The sequence below is a fragment of the Sardina pilchardus genome, chromosome 3 (assembly GCF_963854185.1).
Source record: "Sardina pilchardus chromosome 3, fSarPil1.1, whole genome shotgun sequence".
NCBI lineage: Eukaryota > Metazoa > Chordata > Actinopteri > Clupeiformes > Clupeidae > Sardina > Sardina pilchardus.
Window position 1 is genome coordinate 20,471,897 of NC_084996.1, and position 24,158 is coordinate 20,496,054.

At 43.5% G+C, this 24,158-nt stretch overlaps 1 protein-coding gene across 1 annotated transcript in view; it reads left to right on the forward strand.

The window, feature by feature from the left end:
* The window catches only part of LOC134077003 (alpha-tectorin-like), a 69,933-nt gene that overhangs the window by 40,233 nt on the left and 5,542 nt on the right, over positions 1 to 24,158 (forward strand). The window contains exons 7-19 of the mRNA XM_062532338.1: positions 16,767 to 16,862; positions 16,965 to 17,118; positions 18,599 to 18,855; positions 18,965 to 19,111; positions 19,212 to 19,791; positions 19,889 to 20,472; positions 20,600 to 21,161; positions 21,268 to 21,866; positions 22,181 to 22,745; positions 22,843 to 23,039; positions 23,149 to 23,358; positions 23,475 to 23,663; positions 23,780 to 24,069. Of these exons, the coding sequence (XP_062388322.1) occupies positions 16,767 to 16,862; positions 16,965 to 17,118; positions 18,599 to 18,855; positions 18,965 to 19,111; positions 19,212 to 19,791; positions 19,889 to 20,472; positions 20,600 to 21,161; positions 21,268 to 21,866; positions 22,181 to 22,745; positions 22,843 to 23,039; positions 23,149 to 23,358; positions 23,475 to 23,663; positions 23,780 to 24,069 (4,430 nt within the window). The remainder of the gene's footprint in view (positions 1 to 16,766; positions 16,863 to 16,964; positions 17,119 to 18,598; positions 18,856 to 18,964; positions 19,112 to 19,211; positions 19,792 to 19,888; positions 20,473 to 20,599; positions 21,162 to 21,267; positions 21,867 to 22,180; positions 22,746 to 22,842; positions 23,040 to 23,148; positions 23,359 to 23,474; positions 23,664 to 23,779; positions 24,070 to 24,158) is intronic.

The following is a 24,158-nucleotide window of genomic DNA, read 5'->3' on the forward strand; positions in this document are numbered from 1 at the left end:
ACCCCAAATCTGTAGCCTGACTACGCCACCCTGGGGCCTAGCGCCTCAGGGAACCTTTAAGAGATTGAGACCTTTAGCATCACAGGTTCGATTAAGCATTATGGAGACATGAATTCCTTAAACAAACGATTTATTGAACACAAAAGACAAACATTCAACAGAGGCAGACAGAGCTTGCCTGAGGGGGCAGGCTAATATCAATGGTGACCAGTTAATACTCCCCCCCCCCCCCCCCCCCACCCCAGCAAGCAACTCTCAGTACACACACACACTCTAGGGGCGCACTCACACTAGGTACGTTTCACCCGTGCCGTACTGGAGCACGGTTGCCTCTGGTCCCTGGTCTGCGCTCACACTGCATATAATCAAACCGTACTTGGGTACGATACTACGATTGAGTTGCTGTGTTCTAGAATCTTAATGCAACGTGTGATTGTTAATTGGAACGTTATTGTTAATTTCATCATTAATGACGTCGTGCTTCCATGCGTACCGTACCAGAGTCCACCTCTTCCAAGCGTACTAGCGTACCGTACCCCGGTACGGAACGAAGCGATCACACTGGTCAAACGAACCGGACTTTAGGGGCCAAGTGTACTCGGGTACGGTACGAATTGCCTGGTGTGAGTACGCCCTAATTCCCCAGCAGGTGACTAAAGCTGGTAAACCCAACCACACAGCAACTTTTCGGCATGTCTGTCTACCGCGAACCGCTCTGACGCGAACAACACCGTTCACTTTGGCTTGTTTCAGGCTTGTTCGAGGGATTGTTTCCCCTCAAAAGGGGCGTGGCGCAAACAACCTGCTCTGTGTGACGCGGGTCCGGTCTAACGTATATAGCGGAATTAACCTATGTTCCATGTAAACGCCAATTCGGAATTATTATTTATTCCATGTAAACTTGAAGGAGAATATTTTAATTCTGAATAAACTAATTCGGAAATTAAAAACATCATGTAAACGTGGTACTTATTCTGCATGAAAATGATTATTGGGAATTAAACTTAATTCCAAAGTAAGTGGATGGTTTATTCCGATGTTAAAGTGGAATTAACTAATTCCTTGATCATGTAAACCTTTATTCCGCTTAAAGCTTAAATTTCAGCTTAGCCACCACAAACAACTAATGTGTAAATAAACTGCTAAATATACATATATTGAAACATTTATTTCTTAAAAAGCGATAAAAAGGATCATTTAGGGGTTTTCTGCAAAGGTAGCATGTTTAACGTAACTGGGTGATGATGTCATACGAGGAACTCGCAACCCATACTCCGCTAGATTCTTACTGTACATATGGCTGGTTACATGCTGCCACTCAGACATGCCACCACTACGACATGCTTCCATTTAGACATGCCTCTATTTCGACATGCTGCTATTTAGACATGCTGCCAATCCGACACATTTTAGTACCCCCATTCCGACAGTTTACAAATCCTATTTTTTTCCAAGTCAATTTAACGGACCCTATGAGCCCGACGAATGCAAAGTGCGTCAAAAAACACACCCATTCTTCTCTGTTACATTGCTCCGTGATTATTAGTCACAGCGAGATGAGACCTATATTGCATGAAAGAGCAGAACCGGGGCTTTCCAACGAGACTAGACACGTGTCTGTACGATCAAGTATAAAGTATAAAATAAAATCATGAATTTAAATCAAAGTATATCATATTTACAGTCTATATTGCTCTGCGTTCACGCACACAGCCACTGCTCTCGCTTGGATTACTCCGGGACCAGGCATCGCACAGACATGACAAGCATATCAAATGAAAGAGGAGAAACAGAGCTTTCCGTTGATACCAAACACATCGATCCTTTTGTGTTATAAAAACAGACGAAGTGACAAACAAATAAGAATGTCATATAGCTTCGACTCGCTACTTTCGTTTGATTTACTCGTGAAACGCCTGGTCAAAAATATATGACTTGCATGTCAGATAAAAGAGGAGAGCTAGAGCTATCCACAGATACCAAATACAACCTTCTAGGCCATAAAAAAGACGAAGTGACAGCAAAATAATAACTGTAACATTAATAGCCTATTAATTACCTCATGTCGGAATGGCACGTTGTTTGAAAAAAAAGTGAAATACCGCCACTGCGACCATGAAAAAAAAAAAATGTCGGAGTGGTGGGACTTTTTCCCATAAGGAGACATGCCTCCACTACGACAATTGGACGTCAATGTCGGAGTGCTGTATGTCGGAATGAACGGCGGATACCCATATGGCTATGGAGAACGAATGAGGACGTGGGAAACCATCAAATTCTTTGTGGACTATTAATAGCCCTACACTTTTTAACTGGTCAGGCGTGAGAGAGGGGAGGAAAATACCAGGAGCCTTGACCCCCAAAGAGTTATTAAGGAGAATGAATGGAGTTGGTTAGTTAGTTAGAGCTAATCTAGGCTAGCCTGGTGCAAACTTAACCCGGATAACATAACGGAACAAGCCAGTCTTTTCAAAATCTTGCCGTCATAGAATAGCAAGGAGGGACAAGACTGAAGACATTATTTAGGGCCTACTTATGGTGTCAGTCCTAATCGGAGCTGTGATGCACACACTGTACAAGTACCAATCGCTAGTTCAGGAGCGATGATTATCCTGTAATCTGACGGGGTAGCAAACAACCAAACGCATTAGCAAGTCTAACTCGGCTGTTCGCTAGTTGTTTTGCGCTTCATATGTTGTTTAACAAGTCCCAAAACAAATCCAAAAGTGTACAGAAATGCATTCAGTAATACACTGGTCCTTGTCGTCTATCTCTCCACACTGTTCTCTCATACTGTACATCGCAAAACATCTCCGTCTCCACTGTAGTCGTAGCTATAGCCGTTTAGCCTCCGAAACAGCTACCTGTTAATTGGCTTTCAGAAAACGACACTTTATCACTGTTATGTAGGCTATTTCAGTCGTTGCTTTTACCTTACCTAAAGCCTACGAAGCTGCCAGTTAGCATATCCAACTGCTGCCTGCAGCTAGTAGTTCCTCAACTTCAAAGATGCTGTCAGATCTTGTTGTTTTGAAAGTGTCACGACGAAACTATATTCTTCCGATGCGTCTTCAGAAGAGTCCTCTCAGCCAGATGCAATGCAGCGGTTGCGTTTGTGGAAAACGTTAGGCTATCTGTGAAAAACCTTGTATCCCAAATTCGCATGGCCTCAATTAACGTTGCCTATGACTAAAGATTATAGTAATCTTGTTGTCTTCCCGTTATATGTTTGGTAGTGTTGCTAGTGTGGCATTACCAGTAGGGGGTAGCAGACTACGCCACCCTGGGAATTGCACCCAGGGAGATATCAACCAATAAATAGCCTACACAATTAGAATTTAGCACACAAGTTCGTTGACTAAGACACCAGAGGCAGAGTTCCAATAATAGGTTGTCTTTATTACAAGGATAAAAATGTCAAACATACAAGACAACAAACAAGACAAGTTTCAATCATACCATGGGAGAGGAGCGTAGACAAGTTTATCAGGGCTGAGGCTTACCAGCAGGGGGCGAATTGCCAGGAGATGGATCCCAAAAACACCAGCCAGGCACTCGTGCTTGCACATACACACCTCAAAAAACAAGATATAGCACAATAGCAAAAATAAGTAGAAATCCCATTCAAGGGGCACACGTGAACCACACGCACAAAGGAAAAGGGGACACCTCCCCTAGAGGATGTAACTGCCTCCCTGCCTAGAGCACTCAGCACCTAAGAACAGAGAAGAGGTGAAAACCAGACAACCACACACGCACAGCCAACACATGCACCACGAACTCATGCACAACAAACACATGCACAACAAACACATGTACCACAAACACATGCACAACAAACACATGCACAACAAACACATGCACAACAAACACATGCACGACCCACACGCAGACACAATGCCAGAAGGATAGATGTATTGGGCGGCTAAGCGGACCACTGATGATCCGCAGCAAATTCAAGATGGCCTCCCACCAGTGCTAGTATCCAACGCACAGCATGCAGCAAATCAAAAGAAACAAAAAGAAAGAAAACCAAAATATAGGGACAAAGGGTGGCCTGCAATGGGATCACTAGCGATCTACAGCAGTTACAGAAGGCCTCCCACCAGTGTCAAAAACATAAATCAAAAGAGAACAAGACAATGACCAACATACAAGTAGAGAAAATAAAGAACAAAGAAAACCAACAGACAGACATAAATCAGGCTTCAATGGTTACATACGTGATGGCCTACTGCAGGGCTCTTCAATTAGCGGCCCGCGGGCCGGATCCGGCCCCCGAGATACTTTGTAGTGGCCCTTGAAGTGTTGGCTGATGTTATATATGAGCAAATCCTTATGATCGGTAGAGACGTAAATAGCTGGTTGAAAACACGATAACGGAGGTGCAGTGATAGGCTACACTGCGAGTAGCGCCTATAAATAATGTTCTGTGTGGTGCGTTGCCGTTGTAGGCTACTTTGTTACTGGATATTATACAAAAAGGTGCCTTGCTTCGTTTTTACGCAGCGTCACCAACATGTTGACGTGCGCCAAATCCAAGCTGTTTTCCTCAAAGCATGAAGCATTTTTGGTGCATGAAATCTTACCGGTATGCCTCTCCAGTCCAAGCAGATCCTCGCGAAAACATTCGCCACTCGTAATGTAGCTATTGGAGCAAATAGGACTCGGTTGAAAAGTTTAACTTTGGTGGCATCAGTTCTGTTGCATGCTCTCACTCGCTCTGAAGTCCTGCAGCCACTGCACCTCAGCCAATTGCACGTAACGTTTTGACCGAGTTGAACATAAGTTCCATCTTAGCTTAGTAAATTGCCACTACGTTGGAGTATTATAAGCTACTAACATTTTAACGGGTTGCACCACGCAAACAGTTTCAGTGTGAAACTAATACACATCCATCGCCTTGATGTCAAGTCCACTGTAAGTAACATTGATTTGTGAACACGTTCATCCAATTTAAATGGTGGGAACGTTATGTATGTTGAGATGAGTTACATATGCGACCGATTACGCACATTTAATTCATTTAAACACTGTTTGAAACCTGTTTGTGCCCATTGGAAATTGTATGGACCTAGCAGTTACTGCGCAAAGCTCAGATTCCATTGCTGTTAATGTTATCACAGATTTCATATTAGCCATAGCAATGCAGATCCAGTGTCACCTCCCCAATGCCTACCACTGTGGTAGTCTGGGCCTGTGGCAGAAATATTCCCAAAACACAAATACAACAAAATAACCACAAAATAATTATGCTTTTACAAAATGCATCATATTAGCAATATAGATCCAGTGTCACCTTCCCAATGTTGGTCTACCACACTGTGTTAGTCTGGGCCTGTGGCAGAAATATTCCCAAAACACAAATAACCACCAAAAAACGATATTATCATAGAATGTCTAATAAGGGACGGGCTCTGATATTATGCATTTACAAAATGCAACATGAACACCCATATTGGTGCTGTTGTAGTTTATTGTATACATTTGTACGTAATTACTCATTTTTCAAGCGGTATTTCTCCGGCCCCTCAGTTGTGATACTTTTCATGAACTGGCCCCTATTACAAACTAATTGAATAGCCCTGGCCTACTGGCTATCCACAGCTATGACGGGCCTCCTGCCAGGGGTTTAACATGTAGGTAATACAAGGCTAAGGCAAAACATTAAGCCAGATTCCTGAAGCTACCCACGTTTTCCCCAGGGCACAAATTGAGATTGAGAACGTGACGTAAAACGCAACGCATTTTGGGAATAGGTGGCCCAAAATTAAAGTTGTTTTACTGACGTGCGGGAACAACGAAGTGCAGTTGTCGAAATGCCGTTTACCTGCTGTGTTATAAAATTCAATAGAGTAACATGAAGCTTATCTTTTATCGTTTTCCAGCGTGGATAAATAATAGTACACGCCGTGTTTCAGACGTGACAAAAAGGCAAGAAATGGCATGGATAGCAGCAGCAAGGAAGCGCAAGATATGTTCTGTTTTTTGCACAATTTTTCCCCGCTTAGTTTTTCATTATTATCATGCCAGATCATAGACCCAGAACACTAGTTTACATGGGCTGGCATCAGGCGGGCCAAACGCACCCATAATTCTTTGTGTTTTGATGACGTTGGTCAAATGTCTTAGCGATCTCTCGCGCACACACACGTACACATAAATCCACTCACAGACATGCGTTCGTAATGACACCGACAAGTTACAACACACACGGACAAGACAACATTTGTATCGAACTGTGGTTGCCGACGTCTTCGCCGTTATCTTCAGAGTAGTGGCCCGGTCAGGGCAGATATCGCCTCGGTGTAAGCAACGATGGCAAAAACAGCAGGAGACACAGATACGACCCGAAGTACCTAAAAAGGCATACAGGACACCTCATTATTGCTAAACACAATGCTAAAAACAAGGGCACTAGGAATCCATGCAAGGAATACATACCAGGAAGTTGACAGCTTCCCACTTAGCCAGCGGCGAGCTCACGAAGCTCCGCTGAATGTTTGCCTCTACAATCCACGGACATTGACAACCAGCACCAAAACCACTAACCCAGAGCGAACACCGCCAAGCAACAGATGAAAGCGCTGCAAAGCCACCACAGCAAGTAACAAAGCATCAGTCACTATACTACAAACAATTTAACCATAGTCCGAGCATACAGAGGAAGAGTGTACATACCGGTAGAAAGTCGACTGGAGGGGCAAAACAGGAAGTCACATGGAGACCAATCACGGCGTCTGCCAACATAAGGCTACTCCAGACTAAATAGAACGGCAACGCACACCATTGGCTGTGACCGCCCTAATCATTAGGAAGGGCTCAGGCCGTGCGTCTCATCACACTAGCGTGTCAGTCTCTCAATTTCACTCTAGCCAGAAGCCAGTGAAGGGCTAGTTTAAATCCAATGACAGCGGGGATACATTTTTTGCAAAGGTTCATCTGTTGTTGTTTATGGATGGTAAAAAAAAAAACGTTTACTTAGGCTTTTGTCGTTTGATTTGTCATGGAAATTTAGGGGACATATTCATTTTCATAACCCATATTTCTTCATTGCACCGTAACACGGTTGACTATGAGTTCCTCTTGTGACATCATACCCCATATAGTGGACGGGAGGGGGAGTGCCAACTTTTCATATTATATTCGATAATATTCAGCATTTTGGTATCAAAACCCATACAAAACAATGGTGGGCGGTTCTAATATTTATGTTTAATAAGCACATTGCATTAACTTCCTGAAAAATTGACCCTGAAATTTACACTTTAAAGTTTATTCCGTTTGTTAGGCGCATGCTCGTACGAGGAGGAAGAAGAAGCGCGCAGGCTCGTTTCACTGCAAATTCAGCTCCACCAGTCCTTGCTTCGGACTTTCATCCACTGACCACTGCTCTTTGGGTTTGCGAGTAGGATAGCCTGCGGGAGTGGGCTGAGGTAGAGTAGCCGAAAAAGTCATTTGTCCTCTTCCTCCCTTCTCCGAAAATCTCTTCTCCTCCTCAGCTGGCATAGCGTGAAGCATGATAATATTCTCGAGCTGCTGCTTAAGTAGTAGGCCTATTATAAGAATTACTGCAAAAACAGTTTTTATTATGTTTGTGTCCATGCTGTAACGTTAACCCGAGATGACATTTGTGTATTTCACAAAACCAAGATAGGGGATTTAGACGGGCTTACTGGGTTATCCTGGATGAACATTAGCCTGGATGCCAGACCGAAGTTTAGCCCCGCCTCCATTCTTTTTCTGCAGGGAACTTCGGTCTGGCACTGCTCCGTTCAGCTGCTACTATTCGAGATACACTTCTGCTTGGACCAATCACATTTCACAGGGCGGGCTTTACGTGATGATTGACATATGAACAGCAGTGACGTTCACGGCTGCATGCGTCCTCGTTCAACGAGTTGGGTGTGAGACCATGTTCGCTTAGGTTGATTTTGATTGCAACAGAAACCATATGGCTATGAATGCATAATTTGTTCATGCAGTTTGGCCTTTCGTTTATCTTAGCTATTGAAACGGAGGTTTTATCACGGATACGCACAACTATTTCTGAACACTTAGACCAACGAGGATAAGTGGGAAAACTTCAGTTTCACTTTCACCCAGTTAAAACAGCATGTTTGGGTGATTTGGGTGATGATGTTCCCGTTGTTCCCGTTTGTTTAAAAATGTCTGTTTGCTCGTTGGGTTAACGACACACTTCCCCAGCTGTTCATTGCATACAGTTTGAAGGAATTATTTTTAAAAACGAAGGAGGATGTTTTCCATAGCCTACCCTGCTACATATTTCTGTCTTAGATTTCGCAGATACTGACAGCCAATAACTTGTTCTGTTTGGTTTGGTCTATCCAATGAGTGCAGAGCTATCCCCTCCGCACTGTATCGGTTGAATCACGCCCCATAATCGCAGCTGAATGGAGCAGTTTCAGACTCATATTCTGATAAGAATTGAGTATGACGTCGTCAGGCTAGATGAACATAGCCTTGACTTGGTTTCACAGAAGAGATCACATATAAGTTACCATGGGAATTTATGCTCCCGACCAGGCTAACAGCCAAGCTAAGATAATTCTAATGGTTATTACATTATCTGATTGGTTCTGCTAGCTGTCATTCAAATCAGACCTCCATGCGATTTTTTCAAAGAGCTGTATTCCATTTATATATTATTTGCTACTTGCATTTACTCGCAAAACACAGCAGAATGTCTGCCTAATACCATATGGATGTCATTTAAATTATGGTGGCCTTATAATTAATAACATACTCGTTGTTTGCTTCTTTTTTGATGGACGTTTGATGAATTGCCTACTCTAGTAGTTGATTGGAAGTGGAGGTGACATTTTTCGAAGGTGTTTTCAACTAATTTGGCTTTTAAGACAAATTAAGATATATATATAGTCATACTGTGCATCTTTGCGGTGGCGAAGCGCTTTCTTAATGACGTTGCGTGCCGAGACAAGGAAGCTCTCACACGTGCATATACGTAGGGGAGACCGGGTATGATTGTAACACTTTTTTTCCAGCACCTGTAACTCGCTCATTTTTTTAGCTACAATCCTGTAACCTTTTTTTCAAAATACCCACATTTGTCTACTTCAGATAGAACCAACTCAAATATGTGACCCTGTAAAGCGGAACCAGTCGTTTCGGTAAAATTTATTAAATTAAGTTATTGTGCTCACGTGAACGGCCATAAACTAAGCTTTCCAACAATATGTATATCGAGGATATTACACAAACTATCACTAAGATAACCGCATCCAAAGTTGACATGGTTCTCCTGTCACGATATGCCAGAAGAGGAGAAATCACCTTTTTAAGCGGCGCGTGCACAACGGGAATGACAGCAAATGTGTTGAATCTTCGCCGGGTTTAACAGTCAAAACATATGTTTTTCCGTGAAATGCGTTCACGATATGAAACTGTAGACTGTATACAGTCAAATAATGAGAAAACGTGAAATTCAACATTTTAACCCGGAAGTTTGTTATTGTTGATTTTCTCAAAATAACGCTGTGCGCAAAACGACTGATTTCGCTTTGAATGGTCACATATCTGCAAGAAAAGTACAGACCTTTTAATTTGGTGTAAAATACAAGGTGACCTGGCCCCAGCCGTGGCGCAACTGGCTGGGGCACCTGCACCGCACGCCGGCGACCCGGGTTCGATTCCCGCCCCGTGGTCCTTTCCGGATCCCCCCCCCCCGACTCTCTCACCCATTCGCTTCCTGTCTCTCTCTACTGTCCTGTCAAAATTAAAGGCACAAAAGCCCAAAAAATATACTTAAAAAAAAAAAAATACAAGGTGACCCTTTGTCACTACGGGGTGGGTTGTAACACATACTGGGGTAAGTTGTAACAGCTAGATAAAAGACAAAAAGAGAGGTCAAACCATGCAATATTTTTCAAAAACATGTTTGGGGCATTGAAATAGGTGTATGAACACCAGAAAAGAGTTTTCTTTAATTCTGTTTCTCTTTGAATGGTCATAACCAGAGTAGCCTTTGTATATGTGGTCGTGTGTGTGTGTGTGTGTGTGTGTGTGTGTATTTTTGTGTGTTATATGTGTGTAGGGGTGTGTTTGTGAGTGTTTCTCTGTGTACATTTGACTGGATAGTATAACATATTGCACAAAACTTGTACTACAGATGTGCCAATGTTGATAAGCTACAACTGACAAAACAATGGCAGAGAAATTACATTAAATGATGATTAAAATTACACATAAATAAGTATACATATATAAGTGTTACAACCTACCCCGATCCCTGACAGCCATATGTATCTTGCTGTATAGGCCTAGTGCTTTGGTTTATGCTTGGATGAAATGCATCATGTTTTGCTTCAGAGACTACAGTTTAATATAATATGAGGCATGAAATTGTATCTTCAATGGTAAAAGTACTAAGAAAAATATAGCCGTGGTGAAAAATGTCACTTTCTTATGCCAAAATCACCTTTTCCTTTGCCAAATTAGAACGGGTGACATTATAGGCTTAAAAATCACCATGTGGGATAGTGGTGGAGTGGTGCAAGTGCTGAGGTGATCATATGTCCAATATCTTATTCCTGTTCTGTGGAAATGGTGATGTTACAACTATCCCCGGTCTCCCCTACATTTGCATTCACTTGGTTTGCCACACCTACTCCCGCTATGTAACAGAAATAATCATGATTCCCATCCAAAAAAGTACAACTTTACCTCGTTGTTAGTCTATATCAAAAGCGGTTGTTCACTTTGTGTGCAAGACGCTATTTTTCGCGTCTTTTTTATTCCAACCGTGAGTTATTTGGGGGAGAAACGAGAACGCGCACACGTAAGGATAACGGCCGACGAGGTGACCGGTTCGATGGAAATAATGGCTAGGTGGAGGTCTAGAACTCCGGCGACGTGCGAAGCACGGAGACAGAGTTACCTCCGCCGTGCCATTATCTCCATCGAACCGGTCGACCTCATAGGCCGTTATCACGCTTATCTCCCGTTTGTATTCATAACCTGTATATTTAGAACACAGTTTTATTCCACCGTTGCGTCCGTTAACATCGCTAAAACTGTCTTGACCGTGGGGGCTACCGCCGTTCATTCCGACATACCAGCACTCCGACATTGATGTCCAATTGTCGTAGTGGAGGCATGTCTCTTTATGGGAGAAAGTCCCACCACTCCGACATTTTTTTTTTTTCATGGTCGCAGTGGCGGTATTTAACTATTTTTTCAAACAACGTGCCATTCCGACATGAGGTCATTAATAGGCTATAATGTCATAACTATATCCAATTGTGTAAAATAATAAAAAATCACATTTAAAATGTCATTGTGAAGACTTCTTGATATGGTTATGTGTCTGTTGCGTGCACGACTCGGGGGAGTTCTATAGACATGGCAAGTTTTCTTCTCTGTCTCATTATTCGCGGACTAAGTGGAGCTAAATTAAGTTATTATTTTGCTGTCACTTCGTCTGTTTTATGGCCTAGAACAGGACTATTCAATTAGTTTGTAATAGGGGCCAGTTCATGAAAAGTATGACAACTGAGGGGCCGGAGAAATACCGCTTGAAATATGAGTAATTACGTACAAATGCAGATACAATAAACTACAACAGCACCAATATGGGTGTTCAAATGTTGCATTTTGTAAATGCATATCAGAGCCCGTCCCTTATTAGACATTCTCTGATAATATCGTTTTTTGGTGGTTATTTGTGTTTTGGGAATATTTCTGCCACCACAGGCCCAGACTACCACAGTGGTAGGCCAACATTGGGAAGGTGACACTGGATCTATATTGCTAATATGTTGCATTTTGTAAAAGCATAAATATTTTGTGGTTATTTTGTTGTATTTGTGTTTTGGGAATATTTCTGCCACAGGCCCAGACTACCACAGTGGTAGGCATTGGGAAGGTGACACTGGACCTGCATTGCTATGGCTAATATGAAATCTGTGATAACATTAACAGCAATGGAATCTGAGCTTTGCGCAGTAACTGCTTGGTCCATACAATTTCCAATGGGCACAAACAGGTTTCAAACAGTGATTAAATGAATTAAATGTGCGTAATCGGTCGCATATGTAACTCTTCTCAACATACATTTAACGTTCCCACCATTTAAATTGGATGAACGTGTTCACAAATCAATGTTACTTACAGTGGACTTGACATCAAGGCGATGGATGTGTATTAGTTTCACACTGAAACTATTTGCGTGGTGCAACCCGTTAAAATGTTAGTAGCTTATAATACTCCAACGTAGTGGCAATTTACGTTGAAACTAAGCTAAGATGTAACTTATGTTCAACTCGGTCAAAACGTTACGTGCAATTGGCTGAGGTGCAGTGCCTGCAGGACTTCAGAGCGAGTGAGAGCATGCAACAGAACTGATGCCACCAAAGTTAAACTTTTAAACCGACTCCTATTTCCTCCAATAGCTACATTACGAGTGGCAAATGTTTTCGCGAGGATCTGCTTGGACTTGAGAGGCACACTACCGGTGAGATTTCATGCACCAAAAATGCTTCATGCTTTGAGGAAAACAGCTTGGATTCGGCGCACGTCAACATGTTGGTGACGCTGCGTAAAAACGAAGCAATAACGCACTCTTTGTATAATATCCAGTAACAAAGTAGCCTATAAACGGCAACGCACCACACAGAACATTATTTATAGGCGCTACTCGCAGTGTAGCCTATCACTGCACCTCCATTATCGTGTTTTCCACCAGCTATTTACGTCTCTACCGATCATAAGGATTTGCTCATATATAACATCAGCCAACACTTCAAGGGCCACTACAAAGTATCTCGGGGGCCGGATCCGGCCCGCGGGCCGCTAATTGAAGAGCCCTGGCCTAGAAGGTTGTATTTGGTATCTGTGGATAGCTCTAGCTCTCCTCTTTTATCTGACATGCAAGCCGCATCTTTTTAACCACGGTTTCACAAGTAAATCAAACGAAATAGCGGTAGCCGAAGCTATATGATTCTTATTTGTTTGTCACTTCGTCTGTTTCTATAACACGAAAGGATCGATGTGTTTGGTATCAATGGAAAGCTCTGTTTCTCCTCTTTCATTTGATATGCTTGTTATGTCTGTGCGATGCCTGGTCCCGGAGTAATTCAAGCGAGAGCAGTGGCTGCGTGGGTGAACGCAGAGCAATATAGACTGTAAATATGATACTTTCATTTAAATGATTTTATTTTTATTTGCATACTTGATCGTACAGACACGTGTCTAGTTTCGTTGGAAAGCCCCAGTTCTGAGCTCTTTCATGCAATATAGGTCTCATCTCGCTGTGACTAATAATCGCGGAGCAATGTAACAGCGAAGAATGGGTGTGTTTTTTGATGCACTTTGCGTCCGTCGGACTCATAGGGTCCGTTAAATTGACGTGGAAAAAAATAGGATTTGTAAACTGTCGGAATGGGGGTACTAAAATGTGTCGGATTGGCAGCATGTCGGAATAACACCATGTCTGAATAGCGGCATGTCGGACGAAAGGGATGTCGGACTGGCAGGATGTCGGACTGCCGACATGTAACCGACTGTGGGACTAGGGAATGAAACGGAGGACAAATGAAACATTGCGATTTTCTCCTAAGCCGTTCAAAATTGAAACGTCAAAATTTGTCACCAAGCACAGCATGCAAGCCTTGCCAGACCAGGGAAAAATCGTGTTGATATGTCACGCTGATCTTGAGTTAGACCCGACAAAGCATTTTGACGTGCGCCAAGTAAATGTTCTATTACGCCGATTTTTTCAAATATCAAGTTGTATTTATGGCGTCATGTAATGCTATCATGTTCAAACAATAGATGAATTGGTAGTGTAACTTATCCTACTGTATGCAATGTCAAAGTTAGTTAGTTTAGGAAAAAAACAGGTTTTGCTGCGAGAAGTCACTGTCGGGACAAATGTAACATGACGTCGTCTTCCGGTTGACCTTGTATTTTTAAACAAATATGTTGGGCTGATCAAGTGCTCGTCACTCAACATGACTTAAATCTGTGAAATAATGAAGTTAAATCAGTAGCCTATAGTAATGATATAGCTATATAGATATAGCTATGACTCACCACAATCGTCATACATATCCTACCAAATATCACAAGATTTTAAGAGACCACATATGTGAGTTGCTGATCACACAAAAAATCATTATTTTTGTAACGTTGTCTTTGAAAACAACGTTTAACCGAAAATTGTTTCATCCGTCACAGCGCTCCCCTACTTTCCGCCACATATCAACTTAATACTTGCAGGACAAAACTGCCGTTACTAGTTCTAAATGGATGGTTGCTATGGCCAAAGGCCAGTCGTTAGTTCTAAATGGCTGGTTGCTATGGCCAAAAGCCAGTCGTTAGTTCTATCTCTCCCGTTGTCAAGCGGGCATATCCCAGGATTTTGATTAACTTTAACTTTGAAAGATCGCTACTTTTATAGCCTACATGGCATCCAACTAGCTACAATCCACCTCCGTCATATGCTACAATGTTACTATGGTTCTGCACGTCTGTATTTCAGCTTGGATGCAACGTGACAGTTCATATAAACTTCGCAACGAGTTTGGCTCGTGTGATACAGGAGTGTGATACAGGAACTACTTCAAAGGTAGCAGTTATACGAAGTTATACCACTGCTTGGTCAAATTTCCGATTGTGATGCGCTATTTTGAACGTGCATTTTTCTATATACTGCACGGCTATGAAGTAGTTCCTTTTTTTGGGCTTATTACACTTGAATATCAATTCGCCAATGTGAATGTAACGGTAAAAACGTTGTATCTAAGACAGCGGTAATATAAACGAAAATGATAGTAGGCTAGCAGTGGTATAAGCGGGATAATCAACTCCGCGCCGTGCGTTTCTAGGAAAATAATGCACTTATCGAAGTGTAAAGTCCCATCCGCCTGCGACGTCGGGTCCAAATTACCACTTCGAACGTGCATTATTTTCCTAGAAACGCTTGGCGCGTCGTTGATTATCCCTTACTTAATGGCCACCCCAGCAGCCAATCAGAGAAGAGAATTCCATTGTTGAGGGAGATAAATACCGAATAACTTACACCTGGCTTGACCTGGCCGCCTCAAATCATCTGCGCTCAGCATTAGTGAAACGTATTTAGCATGTTTACTTTGACTTGGTCAACCGCGTGTGTCGTCACTTATCTTGGATCTACTTACTCTGGATCTGTTTCGACCTCACTCTGACCGTCACTACGGTCTAAAAAGGAATGATCACCTTCGTTCTGCCTATCACCGAGACCATGGGTGCTTCTCAATGTCAAGGATTGCTCCTTCCAAGCCACTTTTTCAAGGACGTTACGTCATCAAATCTCGTCAAGCACTGTTCCAAAGTCAAGGATGCTTTCAAATTCTAGCAAATACTGAGTCCTTCGTTCTGAGAATTTCGGAGAATTTTGGAGGATGCATCGATGGATCCTCGGAGTGAAGAAATAACCCACAATCCTTTGCGTATGAACAATTAGAAATTTTCTGACGGTACGGTTTAAAAAAAAAGAGAGAGAGGGAGATGGAAAGTAGATGCAAAGAAGCAGTGCGTGTTAATGTAGGCTAAATATGATTTATCAAGTGTTTTGTTAATGCCATCGTATATTTGCTCAGGCATTTATATCAAGTTATTGTGCATATTCATCATAAATGCATATCAATGTGCATGAACAAGTTGTGATAGACTTGTTATTAATTTATCTCAGAACTTCGCCCAATACGAACTTTGTAGAAGTTTAACATTACCGTTGCTGTTGCCAATTACCGGTATAACTTTCCATTGACACTAACATAATTATAAACTACGGATTGTGATATGTGAAGACGTTGAATGTGGAAATACTGTAGGCTACTCCAAAAAGTTTATTTAGAGGAAAGTGCAGCCGCAGTTGTCGGAACTCCTGTAAAAGCAGCACAATTTCCACGGTTCTAATTAAGCGCGCAGCCGGAACCGTGCACAATTGACGTGCACTTCCACACTCGCTAGGCTGTTCCATTGCATGTGATCTTGACGGCTGGAGAGGGTACTGGGAAGGTGTGTAGCCTTGTCTCTCCAGCACTCGACTTGAAAGAAAGCATTCTATCAAGGACGAGCTCTTGACCTTGAGAAACACCCTATATGTCAAAATAGTCCATGACCTCCGGAAGCAGAACGACCTGCGTTAATAAATAGCAGAGAATGCTCCCGGGTCAGTCTCCTATCCCTGAACGCCTCAGAATGGTCCGAGCGACAAGGATAGTGACGGTCATCCCTCGGTCTCACAGATCCATAGTTACATTCGTAACCTATGTTTTGTGAAATATGCCCCAGTAGCTAGCTAGAGTTTGTTTTCTTCCGGTAGACCATAATTAGGCTACGTTCATGCGCCGCCTGTCCAATCGGAACCCTTCCCGACCCCCAGACGCTGAGTGGAATAATAAACGTGGTGACTGCCCCAGTGTCAATTAAATTACCAGCAGACCTCTAGTCAGCAATCAAATGTAATAAAAGACTGGAAAACAAAGATCCAGAAGTGTGTGTAGTCCATGGTGGTATGTAGTGCAGGTGTCCAACAAATACTTTTTAAAATTAAAAAGATACTTTTTACTTTTAAGATTGTTTAATGTGGTCTGCACAGCTGATATACATGTACATGAATACATTGTAGATAAATCTAGGATGTACTGTACTTAGATTAATCTAGAATGTACATGTATGTAAGTTTCACTTTTTGAAATACATTATGAAACTTTCCGTAAAAATGCAATATCATGTTTTAGGAGACATCATTCCAAGTGGTGCTGATCTCAGGGAGTCAATACACATTTGTTATGATGAACTATGGAGTCATCGCCCCAACTCAATGGAATGTCCAGGTAAGCCTACAGTACAAAATGACATTCATTGCAGGTTTTAATGCTTTGGAAAATAAATATGGTGGTTGTTTTCCTCACATTCACTTCACATTCTGCTTTCAGGCTGGCTATGACACAGTCAATTCCACTCATCATTTTTCAATTCCTGGATCATTCATGAGCAACATTACAAATATAAGGCTCACAAGCAATGTTAACACACCAGGTCGTTGGGTGTTTAGAACTGACCATGGTCTAAGGGGCTGTCATTTCAAAAGTGAGTTGTTTATCTTAACCCTAACCTGTCCAATACATTGCAAATGTATTAGTGGTACTCTTTTGTTACAGCTGACTCTAAACCATGACATACAATTGGAAGCAGACAAGATGATTAAAGACAACTATATTTTTGTAACCTTAAAGTAATCACAAATCATAAATATATGTAGTCAAACATCTAAGGGAGAGATGGTGTGTGAGAGATATGCTTCAGTGCCCAAAATGAAAAGAGGTGTGCACAATGACTAATTGAAATAGCCAGGCCTACACTGTCTGTGCACTGACTGCACACAGCCTGATGTGAGGATCCCAACATTTTACGTAACCCCATGCCACTGGTACCAACATAGCATTACAGTCTTTTTACGATTGATTACACACTAAAATAAAAATTTCCACACAATTTGCAAAATTTCACTCCAAGTAGCAAAACACCTCCAGAGATTTGCACAACATTACACACAATGTCTGCTTCACCTTTTTGCTTAACATTACACACAGTGATTTGTAAAACTATCCACATTTCCACACCTTAGACACAGATACTGTAAGGATTGTAAGGTTACTTCCTTGTCATAGACCTCTGAAGTTCGCCTACAAAAAGGATCCAAAGCTGCCATCTTTGCACATATAAGGAGATCCGGGAGTTAATTGAAGCTAACTGCCTATGGCAAGTTGCATTGTAAGTTAGCTCTGGGGTAGCAAAGATCAAAGTGTGCCGTCTTCACCTACCGAAGATCACAGTATCCACTAGACGGCAGTGGACAAAACTGTGTAGCGAAAAACGTCTGCATTTCCAATGTCATCATCCCCGCGAGAGTTTAACAGGTGCGATAATGGAAAAAACCCATGTTATTTTCCCATAGAAAAAATCTCAAGATACCGGATCTCCTTATTTGGGCAAAGATGGTGGCTTTTTTGTAGGCGAACTTCAGAGGTCTATTACAAAGCCCCGGATTGCCAATGACCACACTAATGAACTAATTGGATAATCACATCCACCAGGTGTGTAAGCACACATGCAAAATTGAAAACGCAGTTCTCAGGTGTGCTTCACAGTCTTGTTGCTTTTACAGTAGTTGTTCTTCAGAGTCAAAGTGTATGTACTTTATGCATTAGTTTTTATTTGTCTACAGATTTTACTTGTTTCATTGATTTCATTGTTGGTTGATTACTGTAACTGATTATGGTAAGAAATACTGTAGTGAAGTATTAAAAGAAATTAGTGCTGTCAATATATTAAAAAAAAATAATCGCGATTAATCTCATGAATGTCCTAGTTAACTCCCGATTAATCGCATGCGGCTAATAATAACTAGTCGTGTTACTGAGTGTGGTGTTTGGATAGCTGTGCTTATATTTTGCTTAAAAGAACCCAGTTTTAAAAATTGTGTGTAAACAATTGAAAAAAACCCTGTTTAAAAACCCTAATATTAGGTGGAAAACACTTGTTTTCAATTGTGCTGGATCTCCTTCAGACTCATCTGTGCAGGTGGGGGACTCTTTCTGGATAGATGGCACCTGTCAGCAGAGATGCACCTGCGTCAGTGGAGGCCTCCTCCAGTGCCAGCAGCAGCCCTGCAGCTTCTCCCAGGCGTGTCGTCCAGCATCCTCCCAGTACTCCTGCCAGAATATTCAGCGCCGCACCTGCACCATCTCTGGAGACCCCCACTACTACACCTTTGATGGGAAAGTCTTTCACTTCCAGGGAACCTGCACATACGTCCTTTCAGAGGTATACCTCTACTGCCTTTAAAATATGAATTAATGAAGTTTCTTTATTAATATGTTTGTATTTGCTTGGGGAGCTTAATACTTAATGTTTTAACTTGAATGTCCACAAGGCTTGTGGCAATGGACTGCCGTACTACCGGATTGAAGGGAAGAATGAACATCGGGGCAGCACACATGTGTCTTGGACACGTCTTGTAAGAGTGTGGGTTTATGATGAGGAAATTGAACTTGTTAAAGGCAACCAGTACCAAGCAATGGTAAGCACAACATGAATGCATACCAAATACTCCCAGACATGAAATGTATATTTTAAGTTCAAACTGCTCAAGTCATATTAATGGTAGCAATCTCCTTCAGGTGAATGGTAGCTTTGTGACGACCCCATTTACCCTCCGACAAGGGTCCATCCGAGTCTACCAATCAGGTTTCTCTGTGGCTGTGAGTACAGATTTTGGTCTGCTGGTCACCTACGATGCCAATCACTATGTTAGAATCTCAGTACCCTATGAGTACCAGAATGCAACCTGTGGCCTGTGTGGCAACTTCAACTTCCACCCTCATGATGACTTCAGAACCCGCGGTGGGCAGCTTGTGAGCTCAGACGTGGAGTTTGCTAACAGCTGGAAGGCGGAAGGGGACACTGACCCTGGCTGCCAGGACGTGCGATGTGCAGGACTTGCTTGTGCTGCCTGTACCGATAGTCAAAGGACTCTTTATGGAAACACGGCCCACTGTGGTATCTTAAGCAACAGTGTCGGTCCGTTTGCCTCCTGTCACTCCGGGCTGTCTCCACAGACCTTTGTAGAAAACTGTGTGTATGATCTGTGTGTGGGTGATGGCTACCAGCCCATTCTCTGCCAAGCACTCAATGTGTACGCTGCCCAGTGCCAACAAGAGGGCATCCAGTTGGGCCAGTGGAGAAGCCAGGGATTCTGTGGTGGGTGCTGCTTCTGTAACCAGTAAACACTTCATGTTGGAAAGGTGGTTTTGACAGGAATTTGATGCATTCTGCTTGCTGCTTTCTGCTCCCACAGAAATCCCCTGTCCAGCCAACAGTCACTTTGAATCTCAAGGAACTGGGTGCCCTGCAACCTGCAGCAACCCCAACTCCCCCCAGAATTGCCCTCTGCCCAACCAGGAGAGCTGCATCTGCAATGCTGGCCATGTCCTAAGCGGTGGGGAATGTGTTCGGCAGAATGACTGTGGCTGCACCTTCGAGGGGCGGTACTACACAGCTGGGGAGACAGTGGTGCTAGACCAGGACTGTGGGAGGAGTTGCCACTGTACTCAAGGGTCAATGACCTGCCAGGCACACAGCTGCAGTGAGCTTGAGGTGTGTGGGGTCCATGGTGGTGTGCGGGGCTGCAGACCTGTCAGCTACTCCACCTGCTGGGTGGAGAGCTTTGGGTCTTACCGCAGTTTTGATGGACAGACCTTCAACTACCCAGGTGCCTGTAGTCTGACACTGGCTAGGGTCAGGGGACAATCACAATTACCTCACTTTCAAGTAACTGTTGAGAAAGTTCCCACAGGGCCAAGAGATTTTGTCAGACATCTACAGTTTGAAGCAAAAGGAACACAAGTCTCGGTGGAGATGGGAGAGGGGGGCACAACTAAGGTACAGGATCTATGTTTACACACTTAAAGAAATAGAGATATAAACAGTGTGTCTGATACAAAAATGTTTTACACTTCCAATACCATGATACACATCTGCAAGTATAAACCTAATGTTCTCCCATCAGGTGGATGGGCAAACAGTGGGCCTTCCATTCAGGGTCAACCCCGGTCATATTCGCATCTACCACAGCAGTGTAAAGGGTGTTGTCATAGAGACCAACTTTGGAGTGTTGGTAAGGGCTGACTGGCCACACGTCATCCGCATCACCGCTCCAGGCAACTACAACGGCACTCTAGGAGGCCTGTGTGGAAATCTGAATGGAGACCCTCATGACGACTTCTTCTCCCCTACTGGAATTCCCCTCAACGACTCTCAGCAGTTTGGGGACAGCTGGAGAGATGGCTCCCTGTCAACACACTGTGTAGAACCTCAGGTCTGGGAACCCGGACACTACCAGAACACCAGCCAGTTTAGGGACCTCTGCGGCATCATGGGATGGGCACATGGGCCTTTTGGCCAGTGCCAAGCAAGTCTTGATCCCTGGAGCCGAATTGAAGACTGTGTCCAGACTCTAGTGAGGACGCAAGGTGCTCGAGAGGGACTGTGCGAGGCACTGCGTGGCTTCTCCCTGCTTTGCCAACAGAGTGGCATCATAGTTGGGGAATGGAGGAACATCACTAACTGTGGTAAGGGAGTGAAATTCATTTTAATCCCAACTTCTTAAAACATTATAATAAATATAGCAGAAGAAATAAGTTTGAAATGGAACTGATCTGTCATTCCTTGTTATAGATGCAACCTGCCCAACTTACAGCCATTATGAGCTATGTGGTACGTCCTGCCCTGCTTCCTGCCCAAGCCTGTCTTTCCCCTTCCTGTGCACCCAGCAGTGCCAGGAGGGGTGCCAGTGTAATGACGGGTTCCTCCTGAGTGGGGATCGCTGTGTGCCACCCACGGGTTGTGGCTGCCACCACGGCGGGCGTTACAGACAGAGTGGAGAGCGCTACTGGTACGGCGAGGAGTGCCAGTTCCAGTGCCAATGTAATGGCATTACTGGGCAGTCACAATGCACTGCCTCTTCTTGTGCTGCTCAGGAGTCTTGTCGAGTCGTGGACGGACAGTATGGCTGCCATCCCAAACCTGAGGCCACCTGCTCGGCCTCTGGAGACCCACACTACACCTCCTTCGACAGACGCACCTTTGATTTCCAGGGCACTTGTCGTTACATCCTGGCATCAGTTTGCAATGGAACACAAGATCTACCTCACTTTCAGGTAGAGGCCAGGAATGAGGCATGGAATGGTCTGCAGGTCTCCATCACTGTGGCTGTTTACGTCAATGTGTCTGGACATCTCGTATACATCTCAAAATACAACCAGGGGACTGTGCAGGTAAGGATCAAATTCAGGTCTTTTTTTCAGATCATCTTTAGCTACTGGACAATGTTCTTCGTCCACCATGGTAGAACAAGTTTCTGAAACAGCTTGAAGTTTGCATATTGTGCTTGAAGTATACTGAGCCAATTTGTTTTAGAAAAACAATAAGTCAGAACAGTGGAACAAGAGATACTGTGCTTGCTTCGTAATTTACCACCTGCATCTACCTGTCATGTACCACCTGTTTGGTATTTAACCCTCTTCAAGTGAAGTTTAAAGAGAGTTTATGAAAACAAGTTACATAACATCCTATATACCTCTGACTTTAGGTGAATGGGGAGACAAGAAACTTGCCGATTGTTCTTGATCAGGGAAGAGTGTCGGTGTACGCCAATGGGCTTCACACATTTGTGAAAACAGACTTTGGTCTAACTGTCAGTTATGACGGCCGGTGGGTGTTGGACATCACAGTACCATCCAACTACAGTGGAGCTACATGCGGTTTGTGTGGTAACTTCAACGGCTTCCAGGGTGATGACTTCACGGTCCATAATGGCAGTTCAGGCTCTCTTGCCCTCCCTGTCTCTGAGTTTGGGGACTACTGGACGGTTGATGACGGCATTCCCTGTACTGGAGGTTGTGGAAACTCCTGTCCAGTGTGCCAAGATGACTCGACAGCCCGTGCCATGTGTGAGCTACTCAGAGCTAGCAATGGACCACTAAGCTTCTGCCATTCCCATGTGGATCCCCAGCAATTCTTCAACGACTGTGTGTTTGACGTGTGCTTGTCTGGGGACAGAAACGAAGTCCTCTGCCGTGCAATGGAAGCATACGTCAGTGCATGCCAAGAGAAAAATGTCATTGTTTACCCCTGGAGACAAAACTCCACCTGCCGTAAGTCTCAAGGACCCGACTTACACTGATTACATTTGTGGTTTGATTGGTGGATTAGAATATTTGAAAAGTGATAAAACCATACCCATGTCAACAGAAATGGAGTGTCCAGAAAACAGCCACTACGATCTGTGTGGTACAGAGTGTGGGCACACCTGTGCCAGCAGCATTGATGCCAGCTGTGACAGGACGTGTGCTGAGGGCTGTTTCTGCGATGATGGATTTGTGAGGAGCGGGGGGCGCTGTGTGCCTGTGGAGCAGTGTGGCTGTCTTTATGACGGCTTCTACTTTGATGTAAGCAGAGCCTGACCAAGAGGATGGCATGTGTTTCACACACAGTGATTTTATTAACTCATGACTATTAGCAAGTAAATTAAATCTCAGTGTTATTTGTGTCTGATAGATCGGAGAACAGTTCTGGACACAAGACTGTTCGCAGCGCTGTGAGTGTTTTGCCCCCAATGACCTTCGCTGTATCCAGTCCTCTTGCCCTCCAAGTCAGGAATGCTCAGTCAAAGATGGCCGCCGGGGTTGCTATGGTCAAAAGTCAACCTGCACGGTCTGGGGAGACCCTCACTACTTCACCTTTGATGGGGCTGTGGCTCACTTTCAGGTAGAACAAACAGTACAGAAATCTAAAAAGGAAACCTAAGTGATCCCATATCTTGAAAGAGATGTTTTCACCAACTTAACACAAGTTTTAAACATGTTCTAAATATCCAATTCCAGGGCACCTGTGCTTATGAGATTACCCACACCTGTGGCAACATGAGTGATGATGCCCTGGCCTTCCGTGTAGTAGCCGCTAACAGGCACCGTGGCAACTTAGTTGTGTCTTTTGTGTCCACTGTGGATGTTTGGCTCTCTCAGGGAGGAGTTCAAAGCCACATCAGCATTGGACAGAACAGGAGAGTCAAGGTACCTCTTACACTGCGGAACTTCTCTGATTGTGCACAAAAGGGTACAGTCAATAAGGACATGTTCTTGGAGTTCAGTGTATAAACATGTCTGCGTACCTCTTCTGTTTTTTGTAGGTTGATGGTCAAGATAACAATGCAAACAGCATACAGGTTGGCTCCCTGGCGCAGTTGACTCGTGAGTCAGGATTTGTGGTTGTGAATGCCTCAGGAGAGCTGGTGGTCCAGTTTGATGGTCGTAGTAGACTGCTAGTCAGACTGAGTCCAGATTATCACCAATCTGTGTGTGGAATGTGTGGCAATCGCAATGGCAACCCAGCAGATGACAAAGTTCTGCCCAATGGCACTCTGGCCCAGACTGACAATGAATTCGGTCAAAGTTGGAAATCAGATGCAAGCAGTCCTGGGTGAGTTAGAGTTATTGGAAAAATTATACATTCGTTTAGAATGTCAAACTATAGAATAAATTGATTGACAATAACTTGATAACCTTTAT